General features: G+C 44.5%; 1 protein-coding gene across 10 annotated transcripts in view; it reads left to right on the top strand.

Moving 5' to 3' along the window:
* Nucleotides 1–78: 78 nt before the first annotated feature.
* Nucleotides 79–19,374, top strand: part of PLEKHD1 (pleckstrin homology and coiled-coil domain containing D1) — a 35,036-nt gene continuing 15,740 nt past the window's right edge. Inside the window, exons 1-10 of one of the 10 annotated variants that reach the window (XM_064424334.1) lie at nucleotides 79–1,867; nucleotides 1,991–4,081; nucleotides 4,289–4,353; nucleotides 4,962–5,027; nucleotides 5,240–5,339; nucleotides 6,644–6,793; nucleotides 6,929–7,284; nucleotides 14,317–14,410; nucleotides 15,259–15,348; nucleotides 15,853–15,929. In XM_064424334.1, the coding sequence (XP_064280404.1) occupies nucleotides 7,136–7,284; nucleotides 14,317–14,410; nucleotides 15,259–15,348; nucleotides 15,853–15,929 (410 nt within the window). In that variant the 5' untranslated portion in view covers nucleotides 79–1,867; nucleotides 1,991–4,081; nucleotides 4,289–4,353; ... (2 more) ...; nucleotides 6,644–6,793; nucleotides 6,929–7,135. Of the gene's footprint in view, nucleotides 4,082–4,288; nucleotides 4,354–4,961; nucleotides 5,028–5,239; nucleotides 5,340–6,643; nucleotides 6,794–6,928; nucleotides 7,285–12,142; nucleotides 12,505–14,316; nucleotides 14,411–15,022; nucleotides 15,128–15,258; nucleotides 15,349–15,852; nucleotides 15,930–19,374 lie in introns of those variants that run through there. The other 9 variants (XM_064424330.1, XM_064424336.1, XM_064424337.1 and 6 more) reach the window with 9 other exon arrangements.

The raw sequence follows: 19,374 nt of genomic DNA on the forward strand, positions 1-19,374 counted from the left end.
GTCTTAAATGGGATGCAAGCGTTGCAGACAATGTTGTATCTTTGTGGGTGTGTGTTTGCTCTTTTTCTTCATGATGTCTGAGCACCTCTTGCAAACTTGGAATGTGAGCTGCATGTTGGGAGGCAACATAGCAGGTGGATTTGGATATGGCTCCCAATGTGTTCAGAGGTATTAATGCAGAGATGATGTGACAGCTCTGCTTTAGTGGGGCATTTGGCAACTGTGTCTGTTACAGAGTGTATAGGGGCTGGCATTGCCCTGAAGCTATCTCCTCCTGCACCCCTAGGGAAATCTCTGGAGCTTACAAGGCTGGGACCTTTGGAGAGTTACAAGGAGATGATGGGCTTAACGTTGCTCTAGACCACTGTTGAAAGGCTTGAGGACCCTTTGGAACTAAAGGAAGTAATCTTTTTTCAATCCTTGCTCTCAATCTCTTGTCAGTCTCAAACCAAAAATCTGGGACTAAGTCTGGCTCCATCCCCTTTGCACCCTTCTCTCAAGTATTTGTATACATTGATGGGATTCCTCTTAGAGCTGCTGAGTTGACATAGTGTACAGATATTCTCCATACTTCCCAGCTGCCCTCTGAGCAGGACTGGGGTTTAGACCTGTATTTTCAGAAAAGAGGAAGGGGAATGGTGCTGTTACAGGATGAGTGATGTATGCATTTACAAACTTCTTGCATCCATTTAAGAGATAGCACTTGATGGAGATGATTCATAAGCAATTCATTAAAAAAATTGATTTATGTTTTTTCTGCTGAGCTTGCTGTCTACAGACTTATCTAAGATCCTGTCACACAGTGATTTAGCTCTGACTCCAGCAATAAGCAATCCTCTCAGCTTGTTGCTTGCATTTGATTTTCTGGTAGTTCATAGGACTTGTGTCTTTAAGAAAGTGTAATCTCTTTATACTGGCTTAAGCACAAGAGAATATGATTAATGTAAAGTCAGTAGGAGAACTAAAGCAAACGACAGAGGTGCTGTTAAAGCTGGTACAAGCAAATGTAAAGCAGTGAGAAGGGAAAGCCAGTATTTTTCCAGGCAGATTTTTTTTTTTGGCAAGTAAAACTCAGTTTTAATGGTAAAGCATTATGCAGTATATTAGCATTCTTTTAGTATATTTAGTAAACATGTCACCTCTGTAACTGGAGATTTAATCACTGTAGTCTGTGGTAAATCCTTTTGGAGATGTGAGGAAGTGCTTTGGGTGCATTTATATTACAAACTTAAATTTAGGAGCTGTGGTGTTGCAGGCTTCCTGGTGATTGTAGAGTGTTCCTTCATTTGTTAAGGAAATAAAAATGTACATCAGCATTTTATGAGCGACTCATTAGGGATGAGCACAGCACCAAGATGATGAGCTGTCATCTATTGTTCCAGCTGACAAATTAAGCCATTCTTCTCCTGATATATGCAAGCCTTATCCAAGTATTCCTGCAGGCAGAATTGCACAACATTCCACCCTCCTTATCACAGTGCTTCTCCCCGTTGTCTGTGATGTTGAGAGATGAATAAACTGTTATTGTGGATGGGGGTTAAAGAAAATTGCCTCCTTCAGAAGAGCTTGTAGACCTAATAAAAATTAATCTGTATCATGTTGACTGCCACCAAAGCTGCATAGTATTTGGAAAATCTAAAAGCAGAACGATATTATTAGGGGGAAAAGACTTATTGTGCATCTGTGTGCCCAGCCAGTATCTGAAGTGGTAGTGAACTGATGATCTATGATTATAGTTATGTTGAAGTCTGTGGAGGTTAATGGGCTTCTGCTGTCTGAAGGAACACTTTCAGTCAGCTACTCCTGGTTACACAGGGTTGAAGAGGCCTGCTAAAAGCCCTGCTTACAAGCCTTGCTGGTACTCCAGGTGAGTCTTACTGTTGCACCTCTTATTCAAGTGTTTTGTGCCCTCAGAGGGTGATGCTATTGGTAGGAGTCAAGTTTTAAGACTGCAATGGATTTCCCATGTTCTGTTCTCTCTTTTTGACAGAGAAACTGAGAGGTGACTGATCTTGAACAAAACTTTGTACCTCTGGTATCTCCTCTGTGCAGACACTTCAAGTGAAGGTGACTGAGTACAAGTGGATGAGTAGGCGGTGGATCTGGGAGCATTTCCGTGTTTATCCCTACAATCTAAACTTCAGCATTATGAAAGAAGCTTCATCTACAAAAGCTGTGTGGCAGCATGGCTCACAGGAGAATAAAAGGAAATTCCCTCTTATGTAGAGAGCAAAGTCCTCTATGCCCTTCCTTGCCAGGCATTTTATTTTTCATTTGGCTGCTGGTTCTCCTCATCGTTGCATTTTGTAATACAGCTGTCATGGTCTGCTGCTATGATAGATGGCAGCAGTAGATCTTTGTGCCTCTGTACTTAGATAACCACTTGAGAATGTGGATAGGAAGGAGGCAAGAGGTGTCTTGTGCCTTCCCTGTGTATGTTTGCAGCAGGAGTCCTGACCTTGCTGTGACTGCCTGGATGAGCAGGACCAGGAAGGAGGAGCTTGAAGTGGTGGCTGCTGCAACTAGAGCTGAGGGGTATTGAACAATGTATAGGGGAAGAATGTGAAGAACACTGGTGGTATGGGCCCTGCAGTTTCCACTCCTGAATGAAGTCCTAATTGTAGTGTCCATACTTTTTAAGGCCTTGCCTTCAGTGATCACAGCAATGGTACGTGAAAGGGAAGCACTGAATGTGTGTGCAAGAGCAATTGTGGTCTCTGTGTGCATGTGTGAGGCATTTTACGAACTTAAGATTAAATAAAAACTGGGGTTGGCCAGTTCTGTTTTCCTGGATATGTATTGTTTAAAAGTTAGGCCTATGAATTTCCATCTTTTGATCAAAGGGAAGAAACTAGGTAGAAATTGGTGGACTGCAATCAATATTGATACCTTTACAGTTGAGAAATAGCAGCAGCTAAACTGTTTTCAGAAACTTGGATAATTCAGATATACTAAGTGGTGTTGAAACAGCCAAAGAGTGTGTTTTTTCCAGAATGGGCAGCCCTGGATCTCATTTGCTCCTTGCTGGACTGTTTTGTCAGATCTAGAATGTACTGGTGATTTTCTGGTTGTTTGCCTGCCTTAATATGTAGAGATACTATGTTTCCCCTCCTCCATTATTCTGTCAGGGAAATGCTAACAATCCTTCTGTTTTGCAGGAAGTTTTTGGCTGCCCATGGTACCCAAACTAGTGCCCTGGTATATGTATTCTTGTGATGTTCTGGATTTAGTACCAGTGTCACACAGGAGGAACAGTGGCTGAGGGAAATCAAGTTACAGGCATAGATTCTGAGTTGGAAGAGACCCACAGTAGTCATCAAAATCCAGCTCCTGGCCCTGCACAGGACAACCTCAGTCAGACAAGCAGCCTGTTTAACTACTGAAGCTCCAAGCATTTTCTGTTTGTCAGCCATGTGATCATTTTGTGGTATTTAGGCTTGATGGGGTAAAAACTGGTGCCTTGCAGGAAGCCTGTGGGCTGTCTTCTGGAGGAAGCCTTCAAAGATAGCTGACCACTCTGATGTATTCTGAATGATGGCTTTTTAGCAGAAATCTTTGTTTAACAAAACAAAATAAAACAAAACACCAGAGTAAATGAGTTTTCTTCCAGAAGAGCTATCTTAGTAGGATTTAAAAAAAGTTTAAATTATCTTCTTTTTGTGCTGAGAGAAATAGTCATTGACTATGGTATCTGTTCCTGAGAAAGCTACCTCCCAAAAGCCAAGCTATTGGCCTGGCTGCTTGCTAGTCTTCCTCTAAGTCTCTCGAAGTGGTGCTATAACCACAGCAAATAGTTGGGTTAGTTATGACTCCTGGGCCATCCAGCATGGATCTGAGTGCATTCAAAGGGCTGGGACAAGTCACTGGGACCATGTAATTCTTACCAAGGGATGATGTTAAATGGGGTTATACATCTCTGAGGGTGATGTCTGATGGGGTTCTACCGAGACACTTGACTTTAATGCCATTTGCTGAGTAACTTGTCTTTGAGTTCTGCAGAACAGGTCCGACTTTCCATCTGACACTGAAGATTTAAACATTGTGCAAAAGAAACATGTTCTGTTAGTGTATGTCACTAGAGGTGAGTTGATGGTAGTTGCTTTTCTACTTAAAATAGCCTCTGCACACAACTGTGCACCCAGGAAGCCAGAGAAGCACTTTGGGGAGTACATGTGATATTTTTTATTTGCAAGAATGATGTATCATAAATTAAACTGGAGCTGGACTTTACTTCTCCACATTGTTTGGATACCTGCTAATAATTCCCATGATTGCTAATGTTTCTCAGGGTTAAAAATTACTTTGGAACCTATCAGAAGCTGTAAAAGCAAAGGGAATCTGCCTTACTGGAAGGTAAGATCTGAATCTCTGCAACTCTGCAATGGCTCTGATCCATCTCAAGTTACTGGCCCCAGCTCAAGAAGCAGTTTGTTCTTCTCTGCATAACACAGTATTGTCAGGGTGCCCAGAACATGAAGGTGTAACTTTCCATGTTAAAAAAAAAATATATAAGCCCCCTCAGCAGCTGAAGTTAGTATGTGTCTCCTTAAACTGAAAGGGAGCATCTTTGAGCTGGAGAGTGACCTGTGATGAAGGGACATGGGGTAACTCTTGGGCAATTCCTGTGCAGGCCTGAGTTGGAGTTGATGCTCCTTGTAGATCCCTTCTGACTCGGGATATTCTGTTAAGAAGTGTTACTTCTGTATAGCTTGCACTGCTGTCTGCTCCAAACATTTATTTTTAGCAAAATTTTATTGGCTTGATGTGTAGGAAAAATAAATACAACATATTAGTAAAATAATTGTCATGCCAGTGCAGCCTGTTGCTCCAAAGAAAGGTTTTCTGATTAAGAGTCCAGTGCTGTCTCTCAAAGATGTACAGATGTTTCCCCTTCATTAGAGTAGTATACACATAAAGGAAATGTTAAAAGAGCCACTATTAATACAAATTACTGTGTCCAGACACCAGCAGTTACAAAATTCACCTTGCTGCTATCTACTGCATTGCTGGCCTGTCACTTGACAAAAGTAAGTTGCTCTTTCCCTCCCCTGGCTTGTTGACTTTAAAGAACTTGCTGTAACTACTCAGTGCCTTGCTTGTCTTAGAGGCCTCCAGAGGAAAAAAAAATTAACTTCTTGATGTTCAGAGCTAGAAACCTCTTTACTCTCTTATTCTGTATGAGGTAAAAATCAGAAAGTTTTTTACCCTTTACTTATTTTTCATTCTGTCTCATTGCAAGGTCGCTGCTGTCAGATCTTTGCATTGTTGGTGCAGTACAGCAGCAGGGGCACTGGATTATTACATGGGAGCTCTGTGGCTTTTCACTGGACATTTATACAGTTAAGTAAGGCTGTAGGGCCCAGAATAATTTTTACCCTTTGTGCAACATAATTTGAGGGGAAATTTTCTTTCTTCTGGTTATGAGTACTATTTCCTTCTTGGTGCTGTGTATGGAATGGCGTCTATGGCATTAATGCTTCTCTTCTGCAATGCAGTATTATATTCAAGAGTGAGAGCTCAGGTGAGATAGAGGCAGTATCTGCTGCTCTCTTCTCTACCCTCTACCTTAATGTCACTCTGAAATGGGGCATGTCCTGTCTGGGACCAAAAGGTTGTTCAAAGCCAGGGCGAGAGGAAGTAACAAATCATGGAGTTTGCTGGCTCTCTCATCTATTGATCAACTGTGACTTTTATCAGGGACTGCATCTCTAATTTCTCTTATAGAGAATGCAGCCTGTGAGCCTGAGGCAGGCTGTCTGCATCTCCTCTCTTTAAGATGCTCTGCAAGTCCCTCTGACTGTATAAAGCTAAGTGAGCCATGTCCTGTGGTGTGACCTGGCCTATAGCACATCCCACATTCCTGATTGGGGATGGGGAAGGACCATGTGTCTGCACTGTGTTTCTTCTGAACATCTGCATTGGGAAGGGCTGACATCTAACAATTACAGCATCAAAATGTATTCATGTGGGATGGCACAGGTTAAATCAGGAGCAGATGCCTCAACATATATAGCATACATGCTATACAGCATGTTCATGTCTGTATTGGTTATAGGATATCCCAAACCACAGATGGTTTAGCAGCTGGGATTCTTCCCTGAATTCTAATCCTGGAGGGTGAGGCAAGATGAAGTATAGAACAATATGAGACTAAACTGGTTTCCTGTGGGCATTGCAAAACACAGGTTCTTTTGGAGAACTGTGTATCTGTACAGGGAGAAGGGGTTTCGAGAGAGAAACAAGGACATAGGGAGCCAGATAAAAAAGCTTGCTGTGGGAGCACCAAGCAGGAGATGAACATGGACCTGAGCTGTGTGACACATTCCTATGTGTCTGTGTTGGGCAAAGAAGGAGCTGGTACCTAAGAGGCAGGGCAGAGGCTGTTTTTGTCACCTCTCCAAGATGCAGCAAAGCATGAAGGCAGGCAGAATTTTATTCTCTAACTTTGATCAGCAATGGCCCTTTAAGGCAGAGCAAGGCGTGCAGTATGGACACTGCCCAGTCCAAACCCAGCAGCCACGTGAACTGTCCCCAGGTGGGCAGTGCCAGGCTGGCACAGCAAGGCCCCCTCACCCTCCCCGATGACAGAGGGAGTCTGACTGAACTTGCTGGCTCCCTCTCACTCTGCCCCAATTTTCCTCAGGACAAATGAGAAGAACCTGTCTCCAAGTGCAAGATTTTGGGAATATGTGTCAGAGATGCCTGTCAGTAAAACATCCGTCTTGCCCTAATTTCTGCATGGAGTGCTGCAATGTCGAGTGAAATAACCTTCCAAGCTGGCTCTGGTGCAGAGGTATTTTGGCTTATGTTATTGCTGAGAGCTTTCTTTCTGATGAGCTCTTTCTGCCTCTCTGTGTTTCTGATGTCTGACTCTCTTCACTCTTCTTTTTCCCTTGGGCTGGGATGTGTGCTGTTTGCAATGCATCAGGAAGTAATACGCAATGAGAAAACTCTCATCATCTGTGCATCAGGGGGAGAATTACTGACTGAGTGCTGAGCAGTCAAGTTATTGATTCAAACCAAAGCCCAGTCTCTCTGTCTGCTGGGCTGGTTACATCCTGCTGGTTCATTGCATTTAATCGGATTCTCTGAGCTGCCACGCAGAGGGGGTGAGTTAGACCCAGATCCATCTATAATGTTTGCTTCAAAATCCAGTTCTGTCTCCCCTTCTCCGTCCATGGAGCAGGCAGATTCGGATGCTCTGGACATCAGCACCAAAGTGCAGCTGTACGGTGTGCTCTGGAAGAGACCCTTTGGGAGGCAGTCAGCCAAATGGTCCAGGAGGTAAGCCACAGCTGCTGAGGGATGCTTGGGTGAAACAAAAAGCTGAAGGGTTCTGGGATAAGTTAAAAGACTGAGTGCTTGGCTCTTCAGTGCAGCCAGCCAGGCAGAGGCTCGGGGTAAAACTTGGGGCATAGCTTCCCTGCTGCTCCGAGTCTGCTTTACACATGTGGCACCCCATTGTGCTCTCTTCTTTCTCTGTGCTATGTGCACTTCTGGGTGGTAATAGAGACTAGCTGCCTCCTCTGAACAATTATGATAGTTTCATGAAAGTCTGTTCATGTATTTTGCCTCTAAACTGCCTGACCTTTTTGTTTTGGCACTCGAAGCTCTTTGAGTCCTTCGGGTGCGAGATGGCAGGGCTGAGCTGACTGCGTGTGGGTCTGTAGTGTGTGTGTGTGGTCTGCAGGGGTCTGTGCACAGCTCCAGTACTGCTGTGCTGCCTGACACTGACAGCATGCTGGGAACAGCACATGCAGACTCTTCCCTGGGGAGAAGGTGGCTCTGAATTCTCTCCCATCTGGTGTTAGGGAGTTGTAAGCTGCTGGATGTTGTCTATCAGCAGCCAGGAAGTTTGGAGCTGGAAAGCATTTGCTATAACCTTTAACCAAGGACAGAAATATGTTCTATAATATACTGAAGTGGTGGGTCGGTTTTAAGTTTAGAGTTGGTGTAGTTTCTTTATGCAAATCACTGAATCTCTGGCACTTACAAGTACCTTTGCTGCAGTCTGCAGAGTAGATACAAACAATCCATTTCTAAAGCCAGCTTTCCCAGTTTTGCTCTCTGTAGTAACCATAGTGCTGCCCAGTCTGTGAAGATGGCATAGCCTGAAAAAAAATGTTACTTGGGAAGCAGTTTTGTGTTTGTAGCAGTCTTTGACCTGTGTGTGTTTTATTCCCTCCCATGCCAAGAACAGCCTATTTTCACCCAGAAAAGAATTTGTGCTGATGCTCCCTACTCAGCTCCCAAATATTGATAAATAAATGAATTATGTCTGGAAACTAATGTGACTGTTACGGAAAAGAAATGGACAGACTAACAGAGGGAAAGGTAATTTGCTATGGAGGAGGCATTCTTAAAAGGCTCTCCCTAATAAAAATTTCTTGCAGGCAAATGGCCTATCTCTGTTCCCTCTGTCATTATTTATTTAGTGCTGTTCTATTCCTAGAAGTCACCCCCATCTTCAGCAAGTGGTAAATGTTTTAGTGATAGCAGCTGGGAGCAGAAGGGGAGGTGACTGTGGGGCAGGGGTGATGTGGAAGGTTAGTTGCAAGCACAGCAGCTGAGGGTCCTGGGGGACCAGACACAGGTCAGTTAGAGTTGAACATGGAATCTGTAGGGTTTGGAAGGAAGTGAGTACTGGGGTAAAAAGACTTGAACAGGGGGAATAATGTGTTGTTGGTTTGTTTGTTTTACCATGGGAGAGACTTGCTTTAAAGTAAAACAACCTTGCATGTTATTATCACAAATCATTATGGGGAGATGACGAGCAATTCATTACTTTCCCCCTCTTTCTTCCCATACCGACCAACACATAGCTGGTCAAGTACAATTTTTTATGAAGAGATGTTTCCCACTCCAGTTAAATTAAGAAAAAAAAATACTATATATATTATATGACTATATAATGATGTCATTAAGGACCTAGTCTCTGATAAATGTAGGTTTTGGCCTGAAATCTTGGACAACAGTACTACTCCCACTCCCAAGGGAAGTCTTTCCAAGGTATGTGACATAAAACTGTGTGTGAGGGGAGGATTGATCTCATTGTGCCGTCAGCCATGAAGATAGGTCTATGTGGGAGATATGTGGTATTTACTGGCTTGATCCCATTCATTTGGCTGTGGCAGCAATGCCTCTGGAGAAACTAAGAAGAAAAGCAACTATTTCAGGGAACAATGGAATCTGACTAGACAGCAGATCAAGGAAAAAGTTTTCAGGCATGGTGTCCAGTACTCTGGTGATGGAAATCCCAGGTTTTGGAATTGTACAGCAATAGAGGTTATGCAGGGTGGAGGGAGGGATACCAGAGCCTTGTTTCAGTCAGGCCTAGATCTGATGACACCTGTGGAGATAGCTGAACTTGACCTGGGGCAGTTGTCTGGAGCATTGTCAGTACTTTATTTTGCCCATGCAAAAGGAGTCTGCTCTGAAGCCCAAATATAATATTTGTGTGCTACCTCAGGTACTATCCAAGAGTGGGCTGGATGTTTCTGGCACTGGACCAGTGTAGGTGTATTTATCTGCCAGGGCTGACATCTGAGCATGCTGCCTTTCAGAGCTTGATTTTTGAAATGCCATTAGCAGCATCCTAATGCCTATCTCTTAAAGAAAGGGAGTTCTATTCCAAATGTGAATTTTCTTTCCTTGTAAAGTAATATCTTTCCAACAGAGAAGCACCTGTATTCTGAGTTTACTGGTGCTTTTGAGCAGTCTAAGCTTGGGTCACTGCTGGAGTGGCTTTGGAAAATCATATTCAGTCCCTGACTAATGGTCCTTCCCTTCCAAACAACTGCACCCCATTCTTCCTTCCAATGCCTAACGAGCAATTTAGCCTCTCCTACTACAAAAGTTTTACTGGTAATGGCACCAGCCTGACACAGAGGCTGGAGTGAAATGCATAATGTGTGTACCCGCCCTGGATATGGCATGAATAGGATGCTGTAGCTTTCCAGCATGAAAGTGGCATATCCTTCTTTACTATGAGTGATCCCAGTCCCATATAGAAATGTCAGGCTTTAACCTGTCATCATCCATGTCTGAGACTTAGGGGTTCAATGGGACAGTGCCAGGAAGGGGCATCTCTTTGGTGGACAGCTGAACATCAGAAAAGCAAGGTGAGAGAGAACAAAACACAAAATGTGCCTAGATCTCTCCATAAATCCATCAGAGATGACAGGTTGGAAGGAAGGAAACACAGCACAGTTAAGAGAGAATTTTTTGTCTTTTCTTGAACCAGTCCTGTCTGTGGCATTGCAAAGCAGGCACGTAACCTTGTCGTCCACAGTGGCTACTAACAGTCATTGTGTGTGGTCACAGGACAGATGGAAAAGGTGATTGTTCATGGCTGCTTTCTGCTCAGAACCCCCAGGAGTCACTCAGCTGCAGAGCAGCATGCGTGTGCGGCACAGGGCAGCAGGGGGGCTGCCAGAGCGTGTGCTTCCCTCTGCTCCTTGGAATCCTCCCATTTGGCTGCTTGTGGTCAGGAAGCATCCTGAACCTCTTCCTGCTCCCAGCCAGGCTGGGTGTGCTCCGGGTGCCAGGGCAGGAGGCAGGCAGGGAAGCCTGGAGCTGTCAGGAGAGGAAGAGCAGGTACTGTGAACTCTGATCTTCATGCAAATGATAAAGATCATTTGCCCATCGCTTTCCTGAGTTGTCCCTGGGGATAGAGCACTGGGCTGATCTAGTAAATGGGATTTGCCCCCTGTGCTCCTGGCCCAGAGAAACACCATCGGAATAAAGGACCAGGGAGACTGCTGCAGTTTTATAGTGTAACTACTTCATCTAGGCCATTGTCATGTCAAAAACTTGTACAAAGATTAGCTAATTAATTTCTTTAGCCCTCTGTAATACAAAGAGTACTTATTCCACAGAGATCAGGTATCTCAATTTGTCCAGTACAGAGCTGTTGTTTCTGCTTTACATCCGAGTCACTCAAATTGTTGCCATTCCTCTGCTATTCCAGTTTAATTACACTGTGGTTTCAGTGGTTCCTTAGAGCAGGATCCAGCAGCAGGCATGGGTGACCAGAGCAGCTGACCACATGAATGGTTCTTGTGTTACCTGTGCTGTTTGTGGAGTGTGGCTGTTCCAGCCTGTCTCACCTCTCACACCTTTGCTGCTATTCTCCAAGGTTTTGAGCTCTGCTCTGTTTTTAAATTGCTCCTTTTTGGGTTCTTGTTTGTATTCAAAATCTTCCCCTGTCTTTACAGCACTCACTTTTCTCCTGCTGCCACATCTGTGCCTAATTCAGACACATGTTCAGTGTCTCCAGTCCTCTAATCACAGTCCTAATGGAGTGTCTCTCCCCATTCTCTCTTGACCATCTTTTCCCTTTCTGCTCTTACTCACCTGCCTCCTGCTTTAGTCTTTAGCCTGCTCTTGAGTCTTGTAACTCTCCTCTATTATTTTACTTCATCCTTGTTTTCACCATGCTGCATCAATTGCCCCTGGATTGTTGCATGCAGACTTTGTCCTGAAGGTCATTTAAAGTGATGGTCTTGGTTGCTCAATGTTGCTTTCCAGGTAAGGATAGGTGAGGGAATATGATCTGAGCATAAATACATTATGTGCACAAGCTAACCAAATTTTCAATGTTTTTCCTTCATTACTTTTCTTATTTTAAATTCTTATTTTGTATATTTTCATTCCAAACCCCCATATTTTCTCTCTACATCACTGAGATCAGGGAACTAAAAGTTCATTTATCTGTGTGAGACACATCAATTTTCAGAGATTTGTGCTATGTTTTTTTCTTATTTTTGCTTTGACTTTGGTTTTCATTGAAGAATAATCTATAATATGAGGATTATCAGCACTGAGTAAGAAAAAGTATGTAACAAACTAAACCATGGCTTTAACTGGGGGATAACATTTAGATTTAAAAAATCACACAGAGTTAAAGATCAATATGGTTACCTGTCTAGCAAATGTTTCTTGAGATTAGTCAGACTGAAAAGAGTGTTGAAAGTGATGATTTGACTTTCTCAGTTTCATGTGGTGTGTTGACTTTTGGCATCTCTAGATTCATACTTGTGCCCACAGTATCTGGTTCCCTATGACTCACTGGACCAAGCACAGGCCCTTGGGGCAGGCAGGTTTGTTCTTTTAAGATGTCATTTCTGTGTCTGTTGTGCAGATGAGCCACATTTCTCTCTAAAGAATGAATTCCTCCTTGAACTAAGCATAGAGTTGGAGAAAACAGAAAGATGCAGCTACTCAAAGGAAAACTTGCTTATATAGAGTTAACGACCAGAGATGTGAGGAAAATTAATCAGAAAGGCACAAGGCTGCTGTTCATAGAAGTGATGTGGACAGGAGGAATCAGGGACAAATCTTGTCTGCTCTCTGGAGGTCTCTGATGTCTGCCTTGCCAAAGTGCATGCTTCTCCCCATCTCTGATGTCAACATGAACAGGTGTAGATGAGAGGGCAAGGAGAAGAAAAAAACTGGGGAACAATAACTGCTGCTGGTGTGTGTATGTTCTGAAGATTTCTGGATGTACGTAAGTACCTGTTCAATGACTGCCACTTTCAAACACTTTGGAGAAGGTACAAAGTGGTCCAGAACTTGAGTCTGCTGCAGACTTGGGGAAGTTTAGCTTTGTTCTTTTATTGCCCCAAGAGTGCCTGGTCTGTTTCCATGGCATTTGGCAATTTCATCTGTGTTGCCAGAGCCATAGCAGAAGAGCAAGCAGTAATGTTTTCACCCAAGTAAAATAATTATAATAATTTTATTAAGAATTATATATATTATTTTATGCTTCTAATTTTCTGCCAGCTTCAACATCTTTCTTTAGCTTTTGGAACTAAACTGGTACCAGATTGCTGTACTCATCTGGACTGGAGGCAGGACTTGGCTCCATCTGACAACCCATTCACTTCAGGAGAGGTCTGGGGGGGATGGGGGCACATGAAGACATTAGAACTGTCCTTGTGGATCAGCCCCTGCAGCCTCTGGCCCATTACTAATGGTGGCTCCAAGGAAAGGTGCAGCAATGTCCAGGCTGCACAAGTGGGCAGCACTGCCTGTAGAGGTCTTCTATTATTCCCTCCCAGAAACAGGAGGGATTCTTGGGAATGTTCTTATTCACAGAAGTGCCTTATCCTTTCCAATTTCCTCATGATCTCTTGTCCTCAGGACCACATGAAAGTGATTTACACAGCTATGTTTTGTACATTTTTAAATAATTTTCACATTCTTGCCTTTTACTTTCTTCTCAAATCCCTCTTTCTTATGTCAGAAAATATGTACAGAACAATACATTTTCTTTCTCATTTACTCTTTTGAAACCTCCCTACTACATTTGTCCCCCTTTTTTTTCAGCTGCTCTTCATAATTTTAGAGTGCTGCAGAGATTTAGACCAAATTGAAACTAAGTCAGGTATCTCTCCCCTGTACCACTGCCTGCAGAGTTTGTGCAACCTCAATTTTTGAAGAGAGGAGGGACACTCCCAGGGGAATTTCAAAAATCCAAATAAGTTAAAGGTGGCACTCCTTTAATCATAATTTTGAGGACACACTCCAGTACGTTAGAGGCTTGGCTTACAGAAGCTGTGATATTTTGTGGTTACTACACAATGATCACCAGAGCATACCTAAGGCTAAGAGAGCAGAACAGGGCCTATTTTGATGTTACACATATGAGAAAAAGAATATTCAATTTCCTTTGTAGTTGTGAAGGTCAGTGACAGGACAGTTTGCCAGGTGCTCTGCTTAAAAATATCTCTCAAATTTATTTCTGCTCCTGAGTGCTTTGGTGGCCAACTTTTGCCTCGAGAGTCACCTGGGGATGCTAGGCTGTGATTCTCTGTTGGACTGGAAACACTTCCCTCTGGCTTATGCTGAGATGGGGGGGAAGAGGGTGGCAGGCAGCATATTGAAAAATATAGCATTTAAGCATTTAGTTGGTCTTAGCCTGTGCAAGAGACCCTTGAATAAAAGAGCAGCTCTCTCCAGTAGGTGGAATTCAACATGAGAGCTAGAGAGGGCACACACATAGAGGTGCCAAAGGTCTGTGCTCCTGTCTGGGGCACAGACTGCTGTCCCAGTGCCCTGTGAGCATGTGGCTTGCCCTCAGCTCTGGTGGGTGCCTGCTGGGGTGGACTGCAAGCACAAAGTACCTCAGCTTGGCACTTGCTGTTAAGCACCAGCTCCTGGCTGTGAGCAGAAGTGAGGCACCTCACTTTAGTCTTAGGTGGGAGTGGTAAACTCTCCTGCTCAGAAAGCAGCTTTACTTAGGTGGGGATTTTCTTGTGCTGTGAACCACAACCCTCATTTCACCAGAATGTATTTCCCTTCTCTGTCTTAAAGGTTCTTCATCATTAAGGAAAGCTTCCTGCTGTACTATGCTGAGAGTGAGAAGAAGAGTTTTGAAAGCAATAAATACTTCAATATCCATCCCAAGGTGAGCAGTGTTTGCACAAGGAAGGAGTTATTCTGTTTCAAGCATTCCCTCCCCCTTCCTCCATGGGCCCAGCAGGTGATGAAGAGGAAAGTCCCAGTAAGCCCCAGGCATCTCACAGGTTCAGGGAAGCCTCAAAAGAGAAGGAATCATGTTGGCACCTTTTCAGGACATTTAATGATTCAGCAGGCATATGACTTCTGGTTTTTATTACCTGATAGTAGATATATTCCCTTAATCAACTAATCTTATGGCTATAAAAATAATGTTGGCAAAGCCAGTGGTGGGGCTAAGAGCTCCATTTGCTTTTTGTTCCTAACCTGTACTTGCACTTGGCAGCAGCTGATGGCCCACCTGCCCTCAGTACCCGAGTGGCGTCTGTAGCTCCAGGGGACCCTCTGTTCTGAGCTGCTTTTGTCCCCTGCAGTCACTGCAGGCTGATGTAGCACATGAGCTTCCGAAGGTGCTGATTCCAGCCATCCTGGCTGTCACAGCCAGCTGCCTTCCCCAATGAATGCACAGCCTCTTCCATGAGAATCTGCAAGGTTTGCCCCTCTTGGGAGATCACTTCCTCTGTGATGAAACAGTTTCTGCTTCCATGTTCTAGCTAACAACAGCTTTCCCTCTGTGCTGAAGGCAGGACTGTCATCCTTACCCCCTTCCAGATACTGGCTGAGGGTTTCCTGGTGGTGATGAGAGTCCCTTTGCTTTGCAGGAACTGTGTGTATTGCACTTCCCGGGATAGCCAAGGCAGGGCAGGGCCAACAAAGTGACTGAAAGTTCAGCTCCTGGTTAGTTGATAGTTATACTTGATTTTTCTGACTGATTAGAGTGCTCTGGTTTATCTCCAGGGTGTCATACCCCTGGGAGGCTGCATCGTGGAGCCCAAAGAAGAGGCCAACATGCCTTATGCCATAAAGATCTCTCATGAAGACTTCCATGTAAGTAGATTTTTCTTCTAAAAAGCTCCAAACACCACAGAACAGGTTAATGCTGATGAGCAGAGCTGGACTGGCAGACTTTTCCCTCCCCACCAAGGTATGCCTACCCTCTCTGGACAGGCTGTCCTGAGGGCAAGGGTCACTTAGCATCCCAAGTCCCCTCAACACTTTGCTGCTGCTGCTTTGACAGTCAACAAGGAAACTTGCACTTTCTGACAGCAGGTTTTAGGATTCTAGCACACCAGTGGACATATTCTCAGGAGCCCTACAGCCCATGTTGCCCTATCAAAATTATTCCAGCTGTGGCTGTTTGCTATGTGCACACTTCCCATTGTGTGGTAGGCCTAGGTCGTATTTGCTCCTGTGTGATGCTTCTTGAGGAGGTGGAAGGCTGTGGTGGGCTCTCCTCCCACCACACTGTGTCCAGTTCATGCCAGGAGTGCACAGAGGTGCATAAGGCACCAGCCTCTCTAATCTGGGTTTTTTCCCCCTCCCCTCTTCCAGGGTAACATTGTTCTAGCAGCCGAATCAGAGTTTGAGCAGGCTCAGTGGCTGGAGATGCTACAGGAGTCTGGAAAAGTGTAAGCTTCTTTCTATTCCTTATTTGCTTTGATCTGCTCTGTAGGTGTATAAAGGATAAAGAGGAAGAAGCCTGACTAGAAGGGTTATGAGGAGCCAGACAAGCTTCTCAAAAACAGTGAGAGCTTTACTTGCCTGCTGGACCCATCCTTACTCTAAAGGGGAGTGCTCCAAAACTGATGCAAAGCTTCCCACCTTGTAGGGCAGTGTGTGTGCAGTGTGTCTCTCTGCTCACCACCCCAGGCTGTCATCTGCCAAATGCTGATACACTGAGTTCCATCTGCTATCCCTCAGAGAGGTGGGAACCCTCCTGGTCCATTTTGTGTGGGAAGCAAGGTTTGCAGGCTTGACAGTAGTGGGAGTCAGACAACCTCTCTATATGAATTTGGGGTAAAGTAAGAGCAGAACAGGCAAGGCGTGAAGCTAGTGAGCAGCTGCCCATGTGGCTCTGTGTCCTGCTATGAGCAGGGACCTCACCAGCACAGCTCTGATCAATAACAGCAATTGTGATGCAGTTCTGTGTCCATGGGGTGTGCATTCCTTCTGCCCTGATCTGGGGGTGTTCAGGCTGTGCAGCAGCAGGATTTGGCCTCTCAAAACAGTTTAATTGTGAAATGTGGAGGCAGCCTAAATCCCAGGAGAGGCAGTGTTAGTAAAGCATTTCCAGCCCACCTGCAGGGGTGAGAGGGTTTGATTGCTCTCTGCATTCAGTACTGGTTCACACTGTGCTGAGAAAGCTGGATGGAGATTTGTAGTTTGTTGGCCTCCAGCTCTGCAATCCCCCAGCACCCAGGAGCCTGCCAGTGCAATGAGCAGCTGTCCTGCAAAGCCAGAGCAGGCTTCTTCTAAATCTCAGCAGATGCAGGAAGAGATAACACTAAAACAGGGATTTGACTTTCCCAAATGAGATATAGAAACTTCCTGGGTTTGTAGGGCAGAGCCTGCTGTTCAGCTCTGAGGCTTAAAGCCATGAGCATTTTACTCTGCCCTTCCTGGCTGCATTACATGTGTGGTCTCTTATCACTGTAGGGACAGAAGCTGTTTAACTTGTAATACCAGTGTATGCATGTATATGTACATGTTAAGGCAATATCTTAGTTAATTTCCATGCTGTGAGGCTCAAAATGTAGATTTGTAATTAATGGGGAGCGTAATGTTATGGTGGATCAGCCCAAGCCAAGCTCTGTGCTGCAGGCTCTGTGCTTGGCTGTGGTGCTGGGGCAAGCTGTTCCCTCTGTGGCAGTGTATGAAGTGCAAGACAAAGCTGTCCATGAAGCTTCATGGGAGCAGGAGTCCCATGGGACACAGGACCCAAGGCAGAGGCCTGCCACCCCCTTGGCACGCGCAGCCTTGGCCACTGCACAGGAGAAGTGACAGACCAGAGTTAGCCCTTGAGCAATGTGGAGATTTTTATTGAATGGCACGGGTCTGCACTCGCCTTTGCCAATGTTAAGATCAGCTATTGCCAAGGGCAGTAATTTGCAACCAAGTTCACCTTTCAGGTGTGTATGAGAGGCAAGGAGGGCAGCACAAGTCTTTATGCAAGAAAGCCCTGCATTGCTGCATTTGTCACAGAGCCAGCCTTTTCTCTAGCCCATGCTTTAATATTCCAGCAGTAGCATTTAAAACTGAAGTTAGAAGTGGCTGCTATCATACAGCAAACCAAGGAAAAGCACAGACTATGTGATTTAATGGGGTCAGGTTGGGAGATCAACAGCAGTCAGGCCAGCATGGGCCAATAAATTGATCTGCAGTGAATAGAAAAGCTAAAAGAATACAGTTTAATTATTCTAGGCAATTATAATGTTCTTTTGTTCCTAGATGGAGATTGTACTGCCAGTGGCACTGCAGCACTTAGCTGGGATCATCCTGCTGTTTTCATCATTATTTAAAGCTAATCAAGAAAGAAAAAAAACAAACTAAAAAACCACAAACAAACAACTTAAAAAAAAAAAGAGCCCAACCCCCAAACAAACTCCATAGACTATAGGTGAATGAGGGAAAACAAATCCAGGCTGGGAAATATCCTCTGTCCTTTATTTCAGTTTTGTCCACTGTCTCTTTCCATCTGGGGTGGATCACGTGTATGTGCCTGCACAACTGGTTATTGCCTCCACCATCACAGTCTGCTTGGGGATCCCTTCAGTTCTTCACTCCTTTCCAAGCCTCCTGCCCTGGTAGGAAAATGGCTTCTTCAATGCAGAGGGGAACTGATGGGATCCCCACACATCCAAAATCTTGTGGCTTGGACTTGCCACATTTGACAGATTGTGCATTTCCAAAAAGCTTTCACAAAGCCCTGACTCCCAGACTGCCAGGCTTTCTTCCCACTTGGAGAGGCTTTGCTGCTGCAAGTGGGGGAGAGGGGCACCCATAACCTCTCTCTGTCCACAGCAGCATTCCCTGAACTGGTATAAAGTAAAGTTGGTGGGCATGCAGGAGAAAAAAGTAACATAGTACTTACATACTGCAGACTATAAAGTGCTAAGTGTCTCCAAAAATTGGCTATGGGTGCTACCAAGAAAGGTAAAATGCAGTGAAAGCTAAAGAGATATTCCCAGTGCTGCAGAAGGACTGAAACAGACAGTGATTGAGGTGTATATGTGATGGAGATTCTCTACAGCTTTGGGGTTGGTTTGCTTTTTTTTTTTGTCAGGCAGGGGCTTTCTACATGTCCCATGAGCCTTCCTGGCTCTGTGTTTTCCAATACTTTAAGCAATATAGCTTTTTCTGATGAAAACTTACTCGTCAAGAAATACAAAATAAAATAAGCTCTTGCTTGCCCCTCAAATGGTACCTCCCTGTGGCTGTGGTTACACCAGCACTGGTTCCAGCAGATGTAGGAATAAAAGCTTAAATGCTGCATGGTGATCCAAGTGCATTTTCAAAGTCACGCAGCAGTGGGTGCAGTAACCTTTGAGTAAGACAGGGAAATGTCTTGTTAGTCTGGGGAAGGGAGGGAGCCCTGAAAAGGTGAATCTGTAAACAGACACCTTAAAGGCTACAGATGTTTTGAAACCCTCCATGTAATCATATGATAAACTCTGTCATTCCCCCGCTCCCATCTTGACCTGTTTGCTTCTCTGGGATCAGATTCGTCCTGTAACAGGGGGTGTTAGTGAGAAAACACGTTCACACCCACATGTTCTCACTCAAGATGAAGATGTCTACCTGTGGGCAAAACAGCACCTTTTAAATTAGCGTTCTAATTTCCTCTCTACTTTAGAAATAGCCTCATTAGCTGACAAGAAACACATATATCTGCAAAGAGCTTGGGCTGCTGGAGCTGTGAGCTGCCTGGTCCCTGGGGTGGTGTGTGTTTAATTTATTCGTCTGGCTTTTATAAGAGACAAAGTACAGCTTGCCTTGAAATTGGAGATTGCCAAATTAACAGTTTCCAAAAAGCTACAATTTCAAATTGTTCACAAAGAGGCTTGGTACAGGAAG

Source organism: Passer domesticus, chromosome 6 (genome assembly GCF_036417665.1).
Source record: "Passer domesticus isolate bPasDom1 chromosome 6, bPasDom1.hap1, whole genome shotgun sequence".
NCBI lineage: Eukaryota > Metazoa > Chordata > Aves > Passeriformes > Passeridae > Passer > Passer domesticus.